This window comes from Mytilus trossulus, chromosome 1, assembly GCF_036588685.1.
Source record: "Mytilus trossulus isolate FHL-02 chromosome 1, PNRI_Mtr1.1.1.hap1, whole genome shotgun sequence".
Taxonomy (NCBI): Eukaryota; Metazoa; Mollusca; class Bivalvia; order Mytilida; family Mytilidae; genus Mytilus; species Mytilus trossulus.
The window spans coordinates 67,092,097-67,108,382 of record NC_086373.1 but is presented as its reverse complement, the minus strand read 5'-3'; the positions used below and the strand labels follow the sequence as shown (position 1 = coordinate 67,108,382).

At 30.3% G+C, this 16,286-nt stretch overlaps 1 protein-coding gene across 3 annotated transcripts in view; it reads left to right on the top strand.

The window, feature by feature from the left end:
* Positions 1 to 16,286, top strand: part of LOC134682936 (TPR repeat-containing protein DDB_G0287407-like) — a 50,880-nt gene that overhangs the window by 22,766 nt on the left and 11,828 nt on the right. For 2 of the 3 annotated variants that reach the window (XM_063541884.1, XM_063541876.1), the window contains exons 8-18: positions 568 to 621; positions 2,854 to 3,058; positions 3,765 to 3,930; positions 4,213 to 4,365; positions 8,487 to 8,589; positions 9,848 to 9,981; positions 12,148 to 12,337; positions 13,523 to 13,673; positions 14,035 to 14,184; positions 14,476 to 14,582; positions 15,412 to 15,504. In XM_063541884.1, the coding sequence (XP_063397954.1) occupies positions 568 to 621; positions 2,854 to 3,058; positions 3,765 to 3,930; positions 4,213 to 4,365; positions 8,487 to 8,589; positions 9,848 to 9,981; positions 12,148 to 12,337; positions 13,523 to 13,673; positions 14,035 to 14,184; positions 14,476 to 14,582; positions 15,412 to 15,504 (1,506 nt within the window). The remainder of the gene's footprint in view (positions 1 to 567; positions 622 to 2,853; positions 3,059 to 3,764; positions 3,931 to 4,212; positions 4,366 to 8,486; positions 8,590 to 9,847; positions 9,982 to 12,147; positions 12,338 to 13,522; positions 13,674 to 14,034; positions 14,185 to 14,475; positions 14,583 to 15,411; positions 15,505 to 16,286) is intronic. The other variant, XM_063541890.1, reaches the window with a different exon arrangement.

The window sequence follows — 16,286 nt, the reverse complement described above, 5'->3', positions numbered from 1 at the left end:
ATTAAAGTTTTATCTAATGTTTTTCTTTCTTAAATTTCCTGATTCTGTTCGTTTTTTTCTTCCGTGGTAAATCTGAAAAATAAATTTTAAAGGCAAAAATTACAGAATTTTTTTTATATAAAAAATATTGAGTTTGTTGCTTAAAAATTTTGTTTGTGTATACAATATTTATTTTGTTCCTCATAGTGATTTAATAAGAAATATCATTTAGAAATTTTGAAATGAAGAAACCTATTATAAATGTTAGTTCAAAGAATTTTTTTTGTATAAGAAAATCATCTTTAAAGTTTTATATTATGCAAGAAAATCTAAGGTATAAGATAGTTTTGACCTGTTTTTGATGCAGATGTTAAAATTTCTTTTGCCCAGAACTAAAAATTAGTTTGTTTGCTGTTTTCTGATATTGACTTAACTACGTGACAACTAGACTTGTGTTCCTTGTCATAAGGACATGTCAGATAAACAAGTCGAAGATCCGCCATGCTCACACATTGCTTTGTGTCTTAGATTTTATCCTTCCTGTTAGTCTCTTAGTCCAATATTATGTATATATGCATGCTATTTTAGGAGGTGCTAAAAAGAAAGACAGTAAAAAGAACCAAATGAAGCAGTTTAGTCTCCGTAGGTTTGAGAAATCCCTGCCTTACATCATAACAGTGTTATTAGACCTGGACTAACCATTAACATATGTGCCTTAATTCAAATCAATGTAGATATATTCTTTTTGGCAAAGCTATTTATAGGATTTTGAAATTTTTTGAAAGTTTGATATTTTTTTTCAATTTTGGAAAAAAACAAATTCAAACAATGTTACTGCTTGTTGCCAGAAAAGCATATTTCAGAAACTTATTGTATTTATCACTTAGCAAAATTTATTTTAACCAGTGACATATTTGGTATGAATTAGTACAATTACTGGAACATTTTTTCAGCGATTAATCTAGAAGTAATATCATTGAAATTTGTTATTGCTATACTTCAATGGAAAAGTGACACAATGATATTGTTTTAAGGCACTCAAATATAATTCTTATAATTTACTTGTTCATTGTATTATAGGGATATTGCATGAATATTGAGGAATATTGTCCAGAGTAGAAATTTATATTGCACGAGCTTGTGAGTGCAATATATGTTCTACGAGGGACAATATTCTCCAATATTTATGCAATAACCCTTTTATTGTATAGCAATATAATATTTTAAAGCCAAAATTGGATTAAACTAAGATTTTGTTGTTAATGACGTCATGAGTTTTGAAGATTTATGGCATTACTGCAATATTAGAATTTATTGCACACTAACTTTTGGTTACTCTCTGTGGAAAATATTATATTGCTATGCAATAATATGCTTTTTGACCCTTCATAAATAAAATTCTGAATTGTCAATTTTATTTACAGGTTTGCTTTAAATGAAAACATGATATGTAACACCTTAACAAATTTGCTTACCATGTATCCTTTCTAATATACTGTTTTAAGCTGCATTGACAGTCATATATAACCTTGGAAAAATCCCCCTCCCCAATTTGATATTGTGGTTGATGTTGTTCCATATGTATGTTTTCATCTTAAAAATTATCAAAGTCTATCACTTTTATTTATCATGTATAAATATTCAAAATGTAAGGTTTTACAGATTTTAATTGTTTGAAAACAAATTTAATTCATAATTGCTCAGTGTGTATGCCTTATTTTAAGTTTTACACACCATAATATTATAAGGAAGAGTACATAACTTTGATTTTGTCATTGAATATGACCATCATGGACGGTATGTTTTTCTGGTATTGTGGCCACCTTGAATTGACATTAACGGTGGCAGCATAACCACTTAGTCAAGTTTTAAGACAAGGTCTATTTCAGAATGAGTTTATGATAGGCCATGTATATTTTGGTACCCTTTAACTGTTCTTGTATTTGTGTTCAACTTTGAAATTGTTTTATTTCAATATCAGAAATAGAAATTAATAAATTAAAAAAAATATAGCTTCTTTTACACATTTACCATGCTTAATATTTCTTAGATGTTAAAATATATTTTTTGTTTTTTAAAGATGCTTAAAATCTTAAATTTAACACCAGTTGGCTTCTTGTTCACTGTTTCTATCAGCTTAAATTTGTAAAATTCTAAAATTCTTCAAATAATCAAAATGTAGGTTCAATAATCACATACTATTAGATGTATCACTAAAGAGTATAAACACTATATAAAGTAGGTCACTATGACACTATTTCAATTTCAAATTCAAAGCTACAGTTGTAAGTCTGTTAATGTAGGTCAACACTGATAACAATTCTTGTCAATAAACATAGATTTTTGATTAAAATAAAGATTGCAGGTGTAAACTAAGAAATTCATTGAATCATTTTCTCTGAATAACAGCAGATATATGCAAAATTTACCCCAGTACATATTCTATTCATGTCTGGTAATAATAAATGTACTTACACTGGATCTAAAGAGTCTAATAGATAAATGTGTATGAATTTTGAATGACAAGCTGTATTTTTTTCTGTCTAAATTTTGAAGATGAATAAAACCCAAAATAAATATTATTTATTTTGTATTCAATGCAGACCCTTTTTGTAAATTTTGGAGCATGCATATAATTTTAACAAGATGAAAATATTCTTTAAAAAACTTTTTAGGATAGTTTAATTAAAATACAATGAGAAAATAAAACATTTTCATGATTTTATTTTTACTGTTTGGACATGCTTTGAAATTCATCAAAAAAGGTGTCTGTTTAAGTCCTGTTGTACCAGTTTTACTTTGCCATCCAAATTTTTTTTTTATGACCACAAAGAACCTACCCTCGGTTGACATTTATATATTTATATTTTCTAGATTCTTTAAAAGCAGGCGGTGGATCTGCTGCTACATCTAATGAACCAGAAAACGAATGGAAAGAACAGAAGAAGAAGTTCCACAGTCATGTAGCAAAGTTTTTTCTGAAGCAGCCATTTTGTCAGAGAACCATTGAAGAGTTACCATGGCAACTGTTGAGTGCTGGTGACATAAAAACTCTTGTTAAGGTGTTGACGGATCCTGTGTAAGTTTTTTTTTCAATAGATTTACTATCAAATATATAATTTTGTCAATAAGTAATTTGTATAAATGTACAATATACACACATAAGTTGGAGACCTAAATACATGTCTATTTTGCTTAACTTATGTTGTTTGTTTGCTGTCTATCCCTATGATCCATATTTACTATATTTCACCATTTTGTAGATTTTGGTTTGCCTGGTATTGCTGGCAGTTGCATGATAATTTTAAAATTTTAACTCATCGTTTTTATTACATTCTTTTTTAATTTAATGATATTGACTGACATATCATACCTGTTTTAGTTTGATGGTTTTTTTTCTAGAAATTTAAAAGAATGAAAAAGATAAACTTTTTATTCATGTACCAGTATTCTGTATTAATAAGTCATTGAACCTGGAGAATACTGGTACCTCATACTAAGTTGAATATTAATGATTGAATGATTGGTTGTTGATGTGTTATTCCACTTTTAGCAACCTTTTCTATTTTGTGGTGGTCTTTGTATAGGAAACCAGATCACCTTGAGAGAACCATGACCTTCACCATAAAAACTGACAATTCTAATTAATTAGAATAGCAGTCAAACATTTTTTTTGAGAAGGGTTCTAGCCACAACCCTTTTTTTGACAGGCTACTGAATACTATATATATTTACAACCTCACAGCCCCTTGAATATTTATGTGATATTATTATTTGAATTCCAGGATTTTGGAAGGTTTCCTTGATGAATCCAAGAAGAATCCATCAAATAGACAGGATCTAGCATTCTACTGGAATATTCTGAAAGATGAGGGCATAAGTGTAACAACAACATACCAACAGATGTTAATGCAACTTGGTATACTGGATCCTGTTGTTTATGATAGTGAGGTACAGAACAATTTTTAGCTCACACATATGATTAGAATTTATAAAATTTTGATAGCACCAGTTTTCTTACCTTTTTCATAGAAAACAGTGATTAATTAAAAGTTTTAAGCTCACATTTGTGATCAATATTGAGAATAAGTTTTTCACACTTTTTTGTTCTCATTGTGTAAATGGCTTATATCTGAATGTTTTTTGTCTCATGAATTATCCCCAAGTCAGACTTCTACTGGATATTAAATGGTACTTACCTTTTTTTTATATCACATATATTTTTTACTCTAGGATTTTGACCGAGATGAAATGTCCACTAGTTTGTCTACAGAAGAGAAGTCAGACACACCCACTATACCAATAATAATAACAACACCAGCACCAGAAGGAGAGTTATCTATCATTGAAGAAACAGGCAGTATACCAGACACTGAACTTCAGAAGGTTTGTTTGAATCAAGCTTAGATTTTGAAAAGGCACCAATTTACAAATGACAAAATGATTTTGGAGCAAGTATATTTTATTGTTCTTCTGCCTGTTTCTGTCTTTAACATTAAATGTTAATTTCATTTCTCTTAGGAACTGCAACTCAGACCTGAAATTTGATGTACAGCTTGCTTTACTGTGTTGTGCATTTCAGGTGCAATCTTCATTATCTTTCCTGTTGTCAGGCCTCATGTGAACATATGTTATAATGTGTAGTTCATTTTCACATTGATCTCAAGAACCAAGATTGTCACATTTTTCTCTGAAACTACAATTAGAGCACCAAGAAGTTGATATCAGAATTCATGATATCCTCATTTTTTATGAATACTTATAATGGGAATATCATTGGTTACAGGCTACATTAATTCTTTTAAACTTAGCACAATAGCTTACAAATCAATTTGTTTTATGAATACTTATAATGGGAATATCATTGGTTACAGGCTACATTAATTCTTTTAAACTTAGCACAATAGCTTACAAATCAATTTGTTTTCTTAGGTACTAACTGTCTCACAATCTGCAGCAAATAAAGATAAATCAATGTATGTAGCGATATTTAAACTACCGGTAGATTTAAAATGAGGACAAATTGTTTTGATTCTGAGCTCACCAGTTTTTATTTTAATTGTATGTTGAACACCAATCTAACATGACTACTAACTAGGATTGCTGGTTTTCATTTTTAAGTTTGGTGGTTTTCTAATTTAAATCTGGCTTCCACAGCCTATAAAATCTGGCCACCATGTAATACCCCTATCAATCAATTAGAATTATGGACTACAATTGATCAGAAGCATCTTTGAAGGCTGTAGAAATGATGGGTAGTCAGTTTACATGCACAGTAGAATATAAAGTGTTGTTTATCGAGAAACCAAAAACCAACAGAACTTGATCTAAAAGGCAGAATGAAAATCAAGACTAGGAGTTTTTGAGAATAAAATAGTGCGTTTAATGACTTTTAGTGAGTTAATTGTTTTTTTCAATATCCAATAATTTTTACTTCAAATAGAATAGTCTTTTTAGAATTTTCTTCCTCAGTAGAGCCGCTTATAAACAAGTGTTCATTCTTTGAAAAACTCATGCTTCTTGGGAATAATATTCCAATATCTTTGGTATTGAAATAAGTTAGTAGTTTTCCTGAACTATTAAGAACGTGTAGATAATGATTTTTGGAGTCTGCTACGATAAGATTATTTGGCGGTGTAATAACCATGTCTGTTGGGTTAAAATCATTGTCGAATGTATTTATTCTGTCATTTCCGGCATATATATTAAGGACCTCTCCATTTCCGTCCAGTACTGTAAGCCTCTCACGATCCACCACACAGATATTGCCCTCAGCGGAAGTCGTTATATGGCAAGGACTTCTCTTGAAAAGAATTTCGCTGTTTTTGCCATGTTCATAAAATGTGTCCTGTTTTCCTTTCTTATTTAGCACAATAACTACATTCCCTCCCTTTTGACCTTTGCCCCCAACTATTACTCTTTTATCGTGGGTGATGTGAATGGCTGTTGTGTATACGTATGAGTCAGTCCTATATTTAGAATCTGTCAGTTTTCCATAAACCCGGTCCAACTGTTGTAATGTAGGTTCACCAGAACAAAGAAGGAGGTCATCTGATTTTGGAAGCGTATCCATACTTAAGAAAAATATTTGAAAACGTGACGTAATGGTCAGATGGTTTCCTTCAGTTATTGCATGGTATAGTAAAGTCTCATTTTCATCGTATATCCAAACACTTCCATCGCGTGAGCACAATAAGTAATTCACATCTGTTATTTCAGTTGCAAATAGATTCATCAGCTTGACATCAATATCAGTGCGCAATTCTCCAAAATTGAACTGGTTTATCTCAGGGGTCTCGCCAGGGATGAAAACTTGCATTGGTTTAGAGTCCATATTTAGTTCTTGACTTGTATCAGAGAACTCACCCGATTTTGATGTTCCAAAGACTCTCGCAAGGTCTTTAGACTGGATTATATCCTGAAGTTTGGTGTGCTCATTGTTGAACTTTGTTCTAGTTGACTGCACATGTTTCTGGTTGGTTGTGTATGTTTCATGCATTGCATTCCACTTATTTTCTAAATCTGACTGAAGTTTTCTTGTATATTCGTGTACAGCATCAATCAAAACCTTTTCCTTGATAATAATATCATCTTTGGCATTTTGATACTTTAATTCTGCTTTTTTATGCCATTTAGAAATTTCTGTAGAATGTTTATCAAGTTCTGCAGTTGACTTACTTATTGCTGTTTGTTGCTCTTTTAATTTCTCCATTTTGATTTTGTAACTGTCAGAAATTTCTTTCAATTTATGATTATTGTGGCAATTCGAAATACACGTCAGGCAAACTAGCACATCACATGACTGACAATATTGCCAATACGACCGATCGTGTTGTTCACACAAAACCACTTGATTTAAAACAATATCAAACGAGTTGTTCTCATCAGGAATAATCTCCTTTACAGGTATGTCTACAATTTCATGGTCTTTAGCATAGTGCAGTTCTTTACATAAGTCACATAGCAACACTTTGCAGTTTAAACACTTCCATTTTTTCTCACCTGAAACTTTACATAGACAGAGTTGGTCATAAAATAGTTCATTTAATATCGTAGAACCCATCCAGATATGAAAACTGATGTTTATCTTCCCACTTCACATTACACACAGCCTAACCTTTTATTTAACAGTATTATCATTGATAAAAGACAGTAGCCAGGTACAGCTATATATCAAACTTATTTGTTGATATTTATCACATGTTATGAAATTTTAAAATTATTTTACACATTGATTAAAAATACCATTGAAAAGTGATTATCTTATTTAAGGTCAACCAGAGTACCGGGTACATGCACCTTTGCACTTCTTTTGTTGTGATTCCACTTCTTTTTCAGTTATGACCAGTGATGTGAAATCAGGTTCAATAGTAAATTGAATAAAATCTGACAGGCTTCATAAATTCTTTTAAACTCAGCACTATAAACCTAGGTTTAACCTACCCTTTTCTACATAAGGAAATATTTGCTCCAAGTCAGGAATATATGACAGTTGTTTTCCATTCATTCAATGTGTTTGAGATTTTGGGTTTGCCAAATGATAAGATTCTTTCCATTTTGAATTTTCCTAGGAGTTCAGTATTTTTGTGATTATAAATTTTAGTACACAAGAACAAATTGTGAAATGAGCCAACACATGCATTAAAACATTTGCATTGATATTTTCATGTCTGTTGTAATGTTTTGAAAATGCAATGAGGAGGATATCATATTTGGAACATTTAAGTTACTGTGGAGCCATTCTGACATAATTTTCTTTTACCTTAATTGGTTTTGGAGTACTCATCGTATATACTAATCTTAGGACAGGTTATTGAGAAATAAAGATTGTATGACTTGGTTTTCATTAAGTTCACTTTCTTTCAAAATAAATATATTTTCAGAAGAGATATTGTAAAATTATTCATTATTTTTTGTCAAATTTCTTTGCAAATATAAAAATATTTGACATCATCTATATACTACAATTAGAAACCTTAAATCATTAAATTAATAATATCCAACATTAAGAAGAAATTATCTTGCATATATCACATGCATACATAGTTTTATCTTGATAGACTTTAGATTTTTAATCAGTAAATGATAAATGAACATATTAAATTATCTGATTGAGATAAAAATTGACATTTAATAATTTTAGACACATATTTAAAGTAAATAAAATATGGGGGAAAGGGATGAATTTGCTTTAGAGTAGATTTTGGAAATCTTATAAAGAATCAAAACCTTAAATTTATACTTCATATGAAATGTAAGCAGACACGGATACAAGTTAAAGAAGTTTTTATAACTATTAAAAAATATTTGAAAATATGAAAAACAAAACTATGGAGAAAAACTGAAACAGCATGAACAATTTGATGTTTATGTACATGTGCCTTAAATCTTAGTAAAAGACTTATAACTTAAAACTAAAAATATATTGTCAAGCTGTATAACAGGATTTTGCAATTTCCCATTTTTTGAAATTTTATTAATTTTGATTAAATTTGATTCAATTTCAGTTGGAAGAAAGCACAAAGACAGAAAGTGTAGCAAAGGATGATGGAATTGATACAATATTCCTAACAGAATCAAAACACAAACTTATAGAGATACCAACAAAAGGTAATATTCCTGACAGAATCAAAACACAAACTTATAGAGATTCCAACAAAAGGTAATATTGTTGACAGAATCAAAACACAAACTTATAGAGATACCAACAAACGGTAATATTCCTGACAGAATCAAAACACAAACTTATAGAGATACCAACAAAAGGTAATATTCCTGACAGAATCAAAACACAAACTTATAGAGATACCAACAAAATGTAATATTCCTGACAGAATCAAAACACAAACTTATAGAGATTCCAACAAAAGGTAATATTCCTGACAGAATCAAAACACAAACTTATAGAGATACCAACAAAAGGTAATATTCCTGACAGAATCAAAACACAAACTTATAGAGATACCAACAAAAGGTAATATTCCTGACAATCAAAACACAAACTTATAGAGATACCAACAAAAGGTAATATTCCTGACAATCAAAACACAAACTTATAGAGATACCAACAAAAGGTAATATTCCTGACAGAATCAAAACACAAACTTATAGAGATTCCAACAAAAGGTAATATTCCTGACAGAATCAAAACACAAACTTATAGAGATACCAACAAAAGGTAATATTCCTGACAGAATCAAAACACAAACTTATAGAGATACCAACAAAAGGTAATATTCCTGACAATCAAAACACAAACTTATAGAGATACCAACAAAAGGTAATATTCCTGACAATCAAAACACAAACTTATAGAGATACCAACAAAAGGTAATATTCCTGACAGAATCAAAACACAAACTTATAGAGATACCAACAATAGGTAATAGTGTTGGAAAACCAGGATAATCTTGTTGAAACTTTGCTTTCCCTTAAAGCAAACATCTCAGACATAAGCATTTTAAAAGCAAACTCATCAGAAAACGACTGACTTTCAAAAATCATAACATACTATATAAATGCTATTAAAATATGAAAATGGGAAGAAAGATGGTCAATGAGATCTTGACAGCTGTCCACAAGAGATCACATGACGAAGATGTTAGCAAAAATGTTCTTATTTTCTGATAAAAAAATGTTTCTATCATAGGTAAAAAATGTTAAGCATGATTGTAACAATATATAAGAATTATTTTCGAGACATTTTGTAAAATATCAAACAACTTTAAATAGCATTTGTTTATTCCTTGTTCTATCTATAGCTCAGTCCCTCATGTTGTCCTTGTCAATACATCCAAAATTTATAAACTAATTCATGTCAAATCATATACCTATACTGAAGCTAGGGCTAATGATATTTATATTGCAGACGACAAGAAAGGACCAGCATACCCACCATTTGCTACAAAGTTGTCATGGTTAGTTGCCATGTTCCTGAAAGACATGGGTCATGGTGGGGCTACAGAAGATATCCTTAGCTCACTTAACAATAAACTACAGACGGTATGTACAAATCTATAGCATTATCATACATGTGTTAAAATAAAATTGAGAATGGAAACCTGTTTTCTTCTTAGAAGTCAATTCTGTTTTAAAATTATCAAGTTCTGTTTGAAATGATAGGATGTTAAAAAAGAAATGATTTAGGATGATCTCAGGAAACTCCTGAATTGTGCTGTATCACAAAGGCAGGATTGGTTTAAACACATAACAATTAAGTAAAAGGTCTGAATTGAGAGACTTATTCAAAGAAAATTGTGTACCACATGGATGATTTCTGCTGTAAAATTTGTTTGTAAAATGCAGTCTAACATCAGAATTCTCCAAGATTATACTTATTTATTGCCACAGATGTATACTCCTAAATTTCAAGTTGCTGTCAGTACTGTTTACGCATAACCTACTGTAACCAACAGTATATTAGATTTTAAGCTTGATTATGCTACATTTACAAAGATTACATTTTCAACATGGACGTTCAAAGAAATAGAAAAGTTTTCCACTTATATGTGTTAAAAAAATACAAATATATATGGAAGAAGGATTTTTTTCCTGCATTTTAAAAAACTAAATATCTATTCATTTAACAAGTTTTTAAGGGTTGTCTATGTAAGTCCAGAGTTCAACTGTAAATGCAGCTTATTTTCTGCCATATATTTTATCATTTCCTAAACTTCTCATCATTGTTTTATTTCTCAGCAATTTTTTTTATATACATATGTACCATCTACCAAATAACAACAACTTTTACCAATGGGAGACAACTAATGATTTGTAAAGAATAGAATGCTCCATTTTGAAATTTTACTTGATTCTACTTTTTTTTTTAAATCTTGTAAAAAACATTGGTTTTATCATCTGACTCCATATATATGATTTTTATTTGCAAACAAAATCAAGAGATAAATCTCTTTTGTACTGTAGTGAGATGTTGTATGATTGAAATAATCTTTAACACTGCATTTATTATTTTATTTTATACAATAATTGAACAAAATTATGACAGCAGCCATTTGTATTTCAGTTGATAGATATGGTAATGACTTTTATGATAGCCACAGAAAGTTTTAGCTTGTTTTTTTACATGGAACACTTTTGTTATAAAATGAAATATTTATGTATTATCTTGCTTGGGAGAAGATTCACAGACATTTGTGGTGTTCTTCACTTTATTTTTTATCTCCGATATATGAAGACTAATAATTGTAGCTATTAGAGATCTGTTCTATTATTACTTTCTACACAGATTTGAACTTTTTCTTGGTGAAGGTTCAAGTAACATTTTTTCAATGTGTATCCATGTGTACTATTTATTGCTGGTTTTTAATGATTATTCACTCTGATTCCAACAATAGTATTGCATAGCAGGGATCCAGTGGCAATCTTCCATACACAACAATGGTACATTGTACATGAACTGGATTCCTGTTATATGATCCTACTGTTGCAGTGCTGAATCCACTAAATTTCACAATTAAAACAGCAATATTACATGTGCTGAAATACACAGAGTATTTTCTTCACTCTCTTAATGATTTCGGTGTTGGGTACAGGTAATTGTTGAATTTAAAAAAAAACTATTTATCAGATGCATTTTTACTGTTCTAGCAATTTCCATTCTCAGTAAATAAGGATTTTATGCAATGTTTGCAAAAATGAAAATAAAAGTTTATCTAGACTCTTACCCCCTTATTTACTCTTTATTTTTCTAATCTTAAAACTATATTCTTATATACTGTATGATACTGATTCTGGATTTCTCTTTTTACATTAGATATACAACATTTTTGTTAAGACCAATATTTGGGATCAATGTCAGTAAAGGAGACATTAAAGGAGTTAGGGAAGGTAGCAAGTGCTAATTAAAACACTTAAGTGAAATCAATTTATAACACCTTGACTAAAAGAAAACATATTTACAGACAAAACACTACAGAAAAAAAAGCAAAATCTACATCACTCAAAGGAGGAAGGTGGGGTGTCAGTCTGAATATAGTGTTTGAAAGAAAACTCCAACTTTTATTGTGTCTTGTTGCATTTTTTTTTTAAAACTTTCAGTCTCTGAAGTACTGGTCTTTTATGTTCTAACTACTGGCTAATTTAGAAATACTACTTCTCCATGGAAACAGTATTTGTGACCTTGGATTTATTATTTTGATTTTATTTTAGAACTACCCATTGACAAGAGATGATTTGTTTTTACAAGCCAAAACACAGGAAATGTTAGGTAGATTTTGTCAAGACAGGGGAGATAAGCAAGAAGCAGAGAAATGGTTTGTTAAGTCCCTTCGTATCGTCATGGATGCTAGTGATGAAGAGGAAGAAACAGAATTAGACTTGGATTTACTTAATTTGAAAGGTATAAAACTTTTCCATTACAAAGATGTTTGTATTTTGCAATACCATAGAAATAGTTTAAATTTAGTTATATTCTACTTGTAATATATATTGGAGTCTTACAATAAACTTCTGTTTATCTATTATGCTTCACACATACTTGCTTTTTATCATATGTTTAGTAGTAAATACAGTAGTTTTGCATATTTGATAAATAGCCTGCTGTTTAATCCATATCGCGCAACTTTGATGCGCACCCTTTATGGCATACCCTTTATCTTACCCCTACCCTTAATCACATACCCTTTATCGCACCCTACTCTTTATCACACCCCTACTTTTTTTTTTTTTTTTTTTTACATAAAGTCAGTTTTGTTTATTTTTTGCTTAAGAAAATTTTTCCTAAAAAAATGTCAATTTTTTTTTTAATGACGTCATGGTTTGGTATGTGACGTCGCGAACGACAAGTTTTCATATTGTATGTGAGATCACGAACGTCAAGTTTTCATATGTTTTTTGGCACACTAAATGCAACTATAAAAAAACAAAACACACAAATAAATACAATAATAAACAAAGTATTTTTTAAACAACAGCACACAAATTGTAAGGTAACCCAGGTGCTTTGGATAAGTAATTTAGCAATTCTTTTAAGGCCTTTGAAACAAGACAAAAGTAGAACTGAAGGTATTCCAGTGCTATGGATCAGAAAACAGTTCATATAATATAATACTCTTCTGTTGAAATATATGATAAAGCGTATAATACATGGCAAAATCCGTATCACATGCCGTATCACCCTCGACCAATATCATCCCTCGGGCCTAAAGGCCCTCGGGCTGATACGACATATGATACGGATTTTGCCATGTATTATTCTCTATGTAATATATAGAAGTTTTCTTATAAAAATATGAATGGTTACACACAAACTAATTACAATTATACAGATTGGCTTTCTTCTTTAAAGGCAGCCAATATTCTACACTATAATAAATTCTGCAATGCAAGGCCGAATATTTTCATAACTCCTGTAGTAATCATGTAGTAGTATTAGAATTTTCCGTGAGATTTAATAAATGACAAATCAATGATGGTTTTATTGAAACAAAGCTTGCCATTGAGCCTCTCAAAACCATATTTTTCACCATTTTATTGATTTGATCTTAAGTTTTCTTAAACATCTAATATTGTCTTGTTATTCCAGGTTGTCTGCTAAGTCATCTTGGTTTCCTGAGGATGAAGGAAGGGTTATATGACAGTGCAGAGGATCTTCTGAAGGAGGGGCTAGAATATGTCAGGGAGTGTGGTAACATGACTGCCAGGGCAGATATACAGTATAACCTGGGACTTCTAAGGTGTGTTAGAGTTAGACTGCTTAGGTTGACATATCAGAAAAACATAGGAGTTAGTGGTATTCAAAAAACATTGTATTGAATTGACTTTTGAGATATTATGTATTTGATGTCTTAACTACAGGCAGAAACATATTTTGTAAATAGCAGCAATATTAATTTCACGATTCACACCAGTGTCAATATTTTATTGAAAGTTTATAACACTTAAACTATAATTTATTTAATCAAATACAATACTTACCTGAAGAATATTCAATGATAAGGCTGATTGATTTTGAATGGATAAAATCCAAAAAAGCCTTATGTATACAATTGTTTTCATTAACTGTATGTTTATTTTAATTTTGATCTTTGGTTGCAGGACACAGCAATCAGACTTTATACTGGCAGAGTCCGACCTGCGACAATCTCTGTCCACACGAGAGCAGTGGTTTGGTAATGCACACCCATTGGTTGCTGATACTTTATTTGCTTTGGCTGAATTGATGGTAAAGAAAGATAGCTCAAAAGGGTAAGTTGTATTTTAGTTTATTAAGAAACTCATCTTTATCATGTAAACTCTGGACTAATAGATGCAATTTATAAGATATTTTAATGCCATGAGTTGTTTATTTCCTCAGCATGAAAAATAAAAAAACAAAATGTTTGTTTTCTCAGGCTTTTTCTCATCAGTAATTTTATATATTTTATTACTAATCAAAATGAGAAAGCACTGAATTTCTAATTTATAAAAAAACATGAATAATGATAATTACTTTCCTGACTATTGAAATAACAAAGTTTTCTCAATATTAACTTTCAGATATGATAAAATCCGTGCTGAGACACTGTATAGGAAGACAGTTAAGATTAGGGAGGATTGTCTGGGATCTACACATCTAGCTGTTGCTGATACACTACTGGCTTTAGGTAACTATGGTCTTGTTTTCTCCTGTAAAAATAGTAAAATGGCATTTTTGGGGAACTGATTGCATGCAGTAAACTGGTCTTTTGTAATCAGTTGATTAAATTCTTATGTATACATAATTATGATAAGATCTGAAAATGCACATTTCATTTTGACTTACTGTAAATTCAGAAATTATGCCTCGAGATATTTAATGTCTAAAATTATTTAATTTACTTTATGAATATTTTGATTATCTCCCTTTGTTAGTAATAGTTGTTGCCTTGTTATTTCATTTCTGACTGGTTAAACATAACTTTAGAAAAATAGACGATTGTTTAAGATTCAGAGAATGTTAAAGCCTATAAGGCAGAGGTCAACTAAAGGAAATTTCAAAATTTATAAGTTGAAGAAGAACTTAGAAACCATGGCAAAAAAGGGAAAAAAAGAAGATTAACAACAGTCTATAACACACTAAATAAAAAACAAAAGTTGGAGAATACGAAGTCCATCAACAAGTGAGGGGATTTGAGGTGATCCCCAATTTAAGGGGATCCTGTTCATATGTGTAAGTGAAAGACAAATGTCCAGATGTTATATTTGTTTTTTGAAAACTTGTGATGTTGTGCAGTGGTTTAATTTGAATTGTGTACTAGTGTAGCCATGTCTGTTTATCAAGGTATGTGGTTCCCTTATATCAGAACATTGGATCCCTACATGTCTTCACCAATGAAAAATGGCCTGCATGATATAGCTAAGTTTTCTGAAAGTGGCATTAAACACCAATAATCAAACAATATTAGGATTATAGTTTTATAAATACTTTGAATCTGTTATGTTTCAATTTTATAGGAAAAGTGTTGATGGAAGAAATCAGTTATGGTGCTAAAACAGAAGCTGTAGGCCTACTTAGACGAGCTTTAGACATTAAGACCACCAATTTAGGTAAGAAATTAGTTATGGGACAAAACAAAAGTAGTAGCCTTACTTTGAAGAGCTTTAGACATTAAGACCACCAATTTAGGTAAGCAAGTTTTTAGTCAAAACTATTGGCCTGCCTATTTTCTTATAAGAGCAGTGCTCAGTAAGAATGAGGTACAAAATATGGATCTTGGTAGAAACCAAAATAAACCAAAATGGAATCCAGGTATATGAACAAAAATGTAACTTTTTACATATAAATGTTTAGGTTAAGCCAAACAATTTAATGTTTAGAATATTTCTCATATTTTATGTTTTAAACACAGCACATAACTAGGTGTAATTGACTCCCAATTTGATTGACTAGGATTAGTTTTGCATCCATAATTAGTTAGAGAGAACCACTCTCCTGGGATTTCCTGCGTTCCCACCAATAAAAACTGGCTGTCATGATATACCAAGTTTATTTAATTTTGTGTTAAACAGCAAAAATCAATCATAATTTAAGGCAGCATTATGGTGTGTACCATTTGTAGATTTGTATGGGTTTTAATCGCAATACTATTTCCTTTCATTTGTTTTATAAAAAATGGACATAACAGATACATTAAATTGCAAAAAATTACTATTCCAAATCTCATGAAAATAATGGAATTATGAAAAATTCATATGGCTTTCAAGAAATTTAATATATTTGTTTTAAAAATCAATGCCTTGAAGAATCTGCATCTATAGAAAACAAATGTTTTTAATTGATGTTTTAAATGATGAATGATTGAGATTATAGCTAGACTGAATCAATAAAA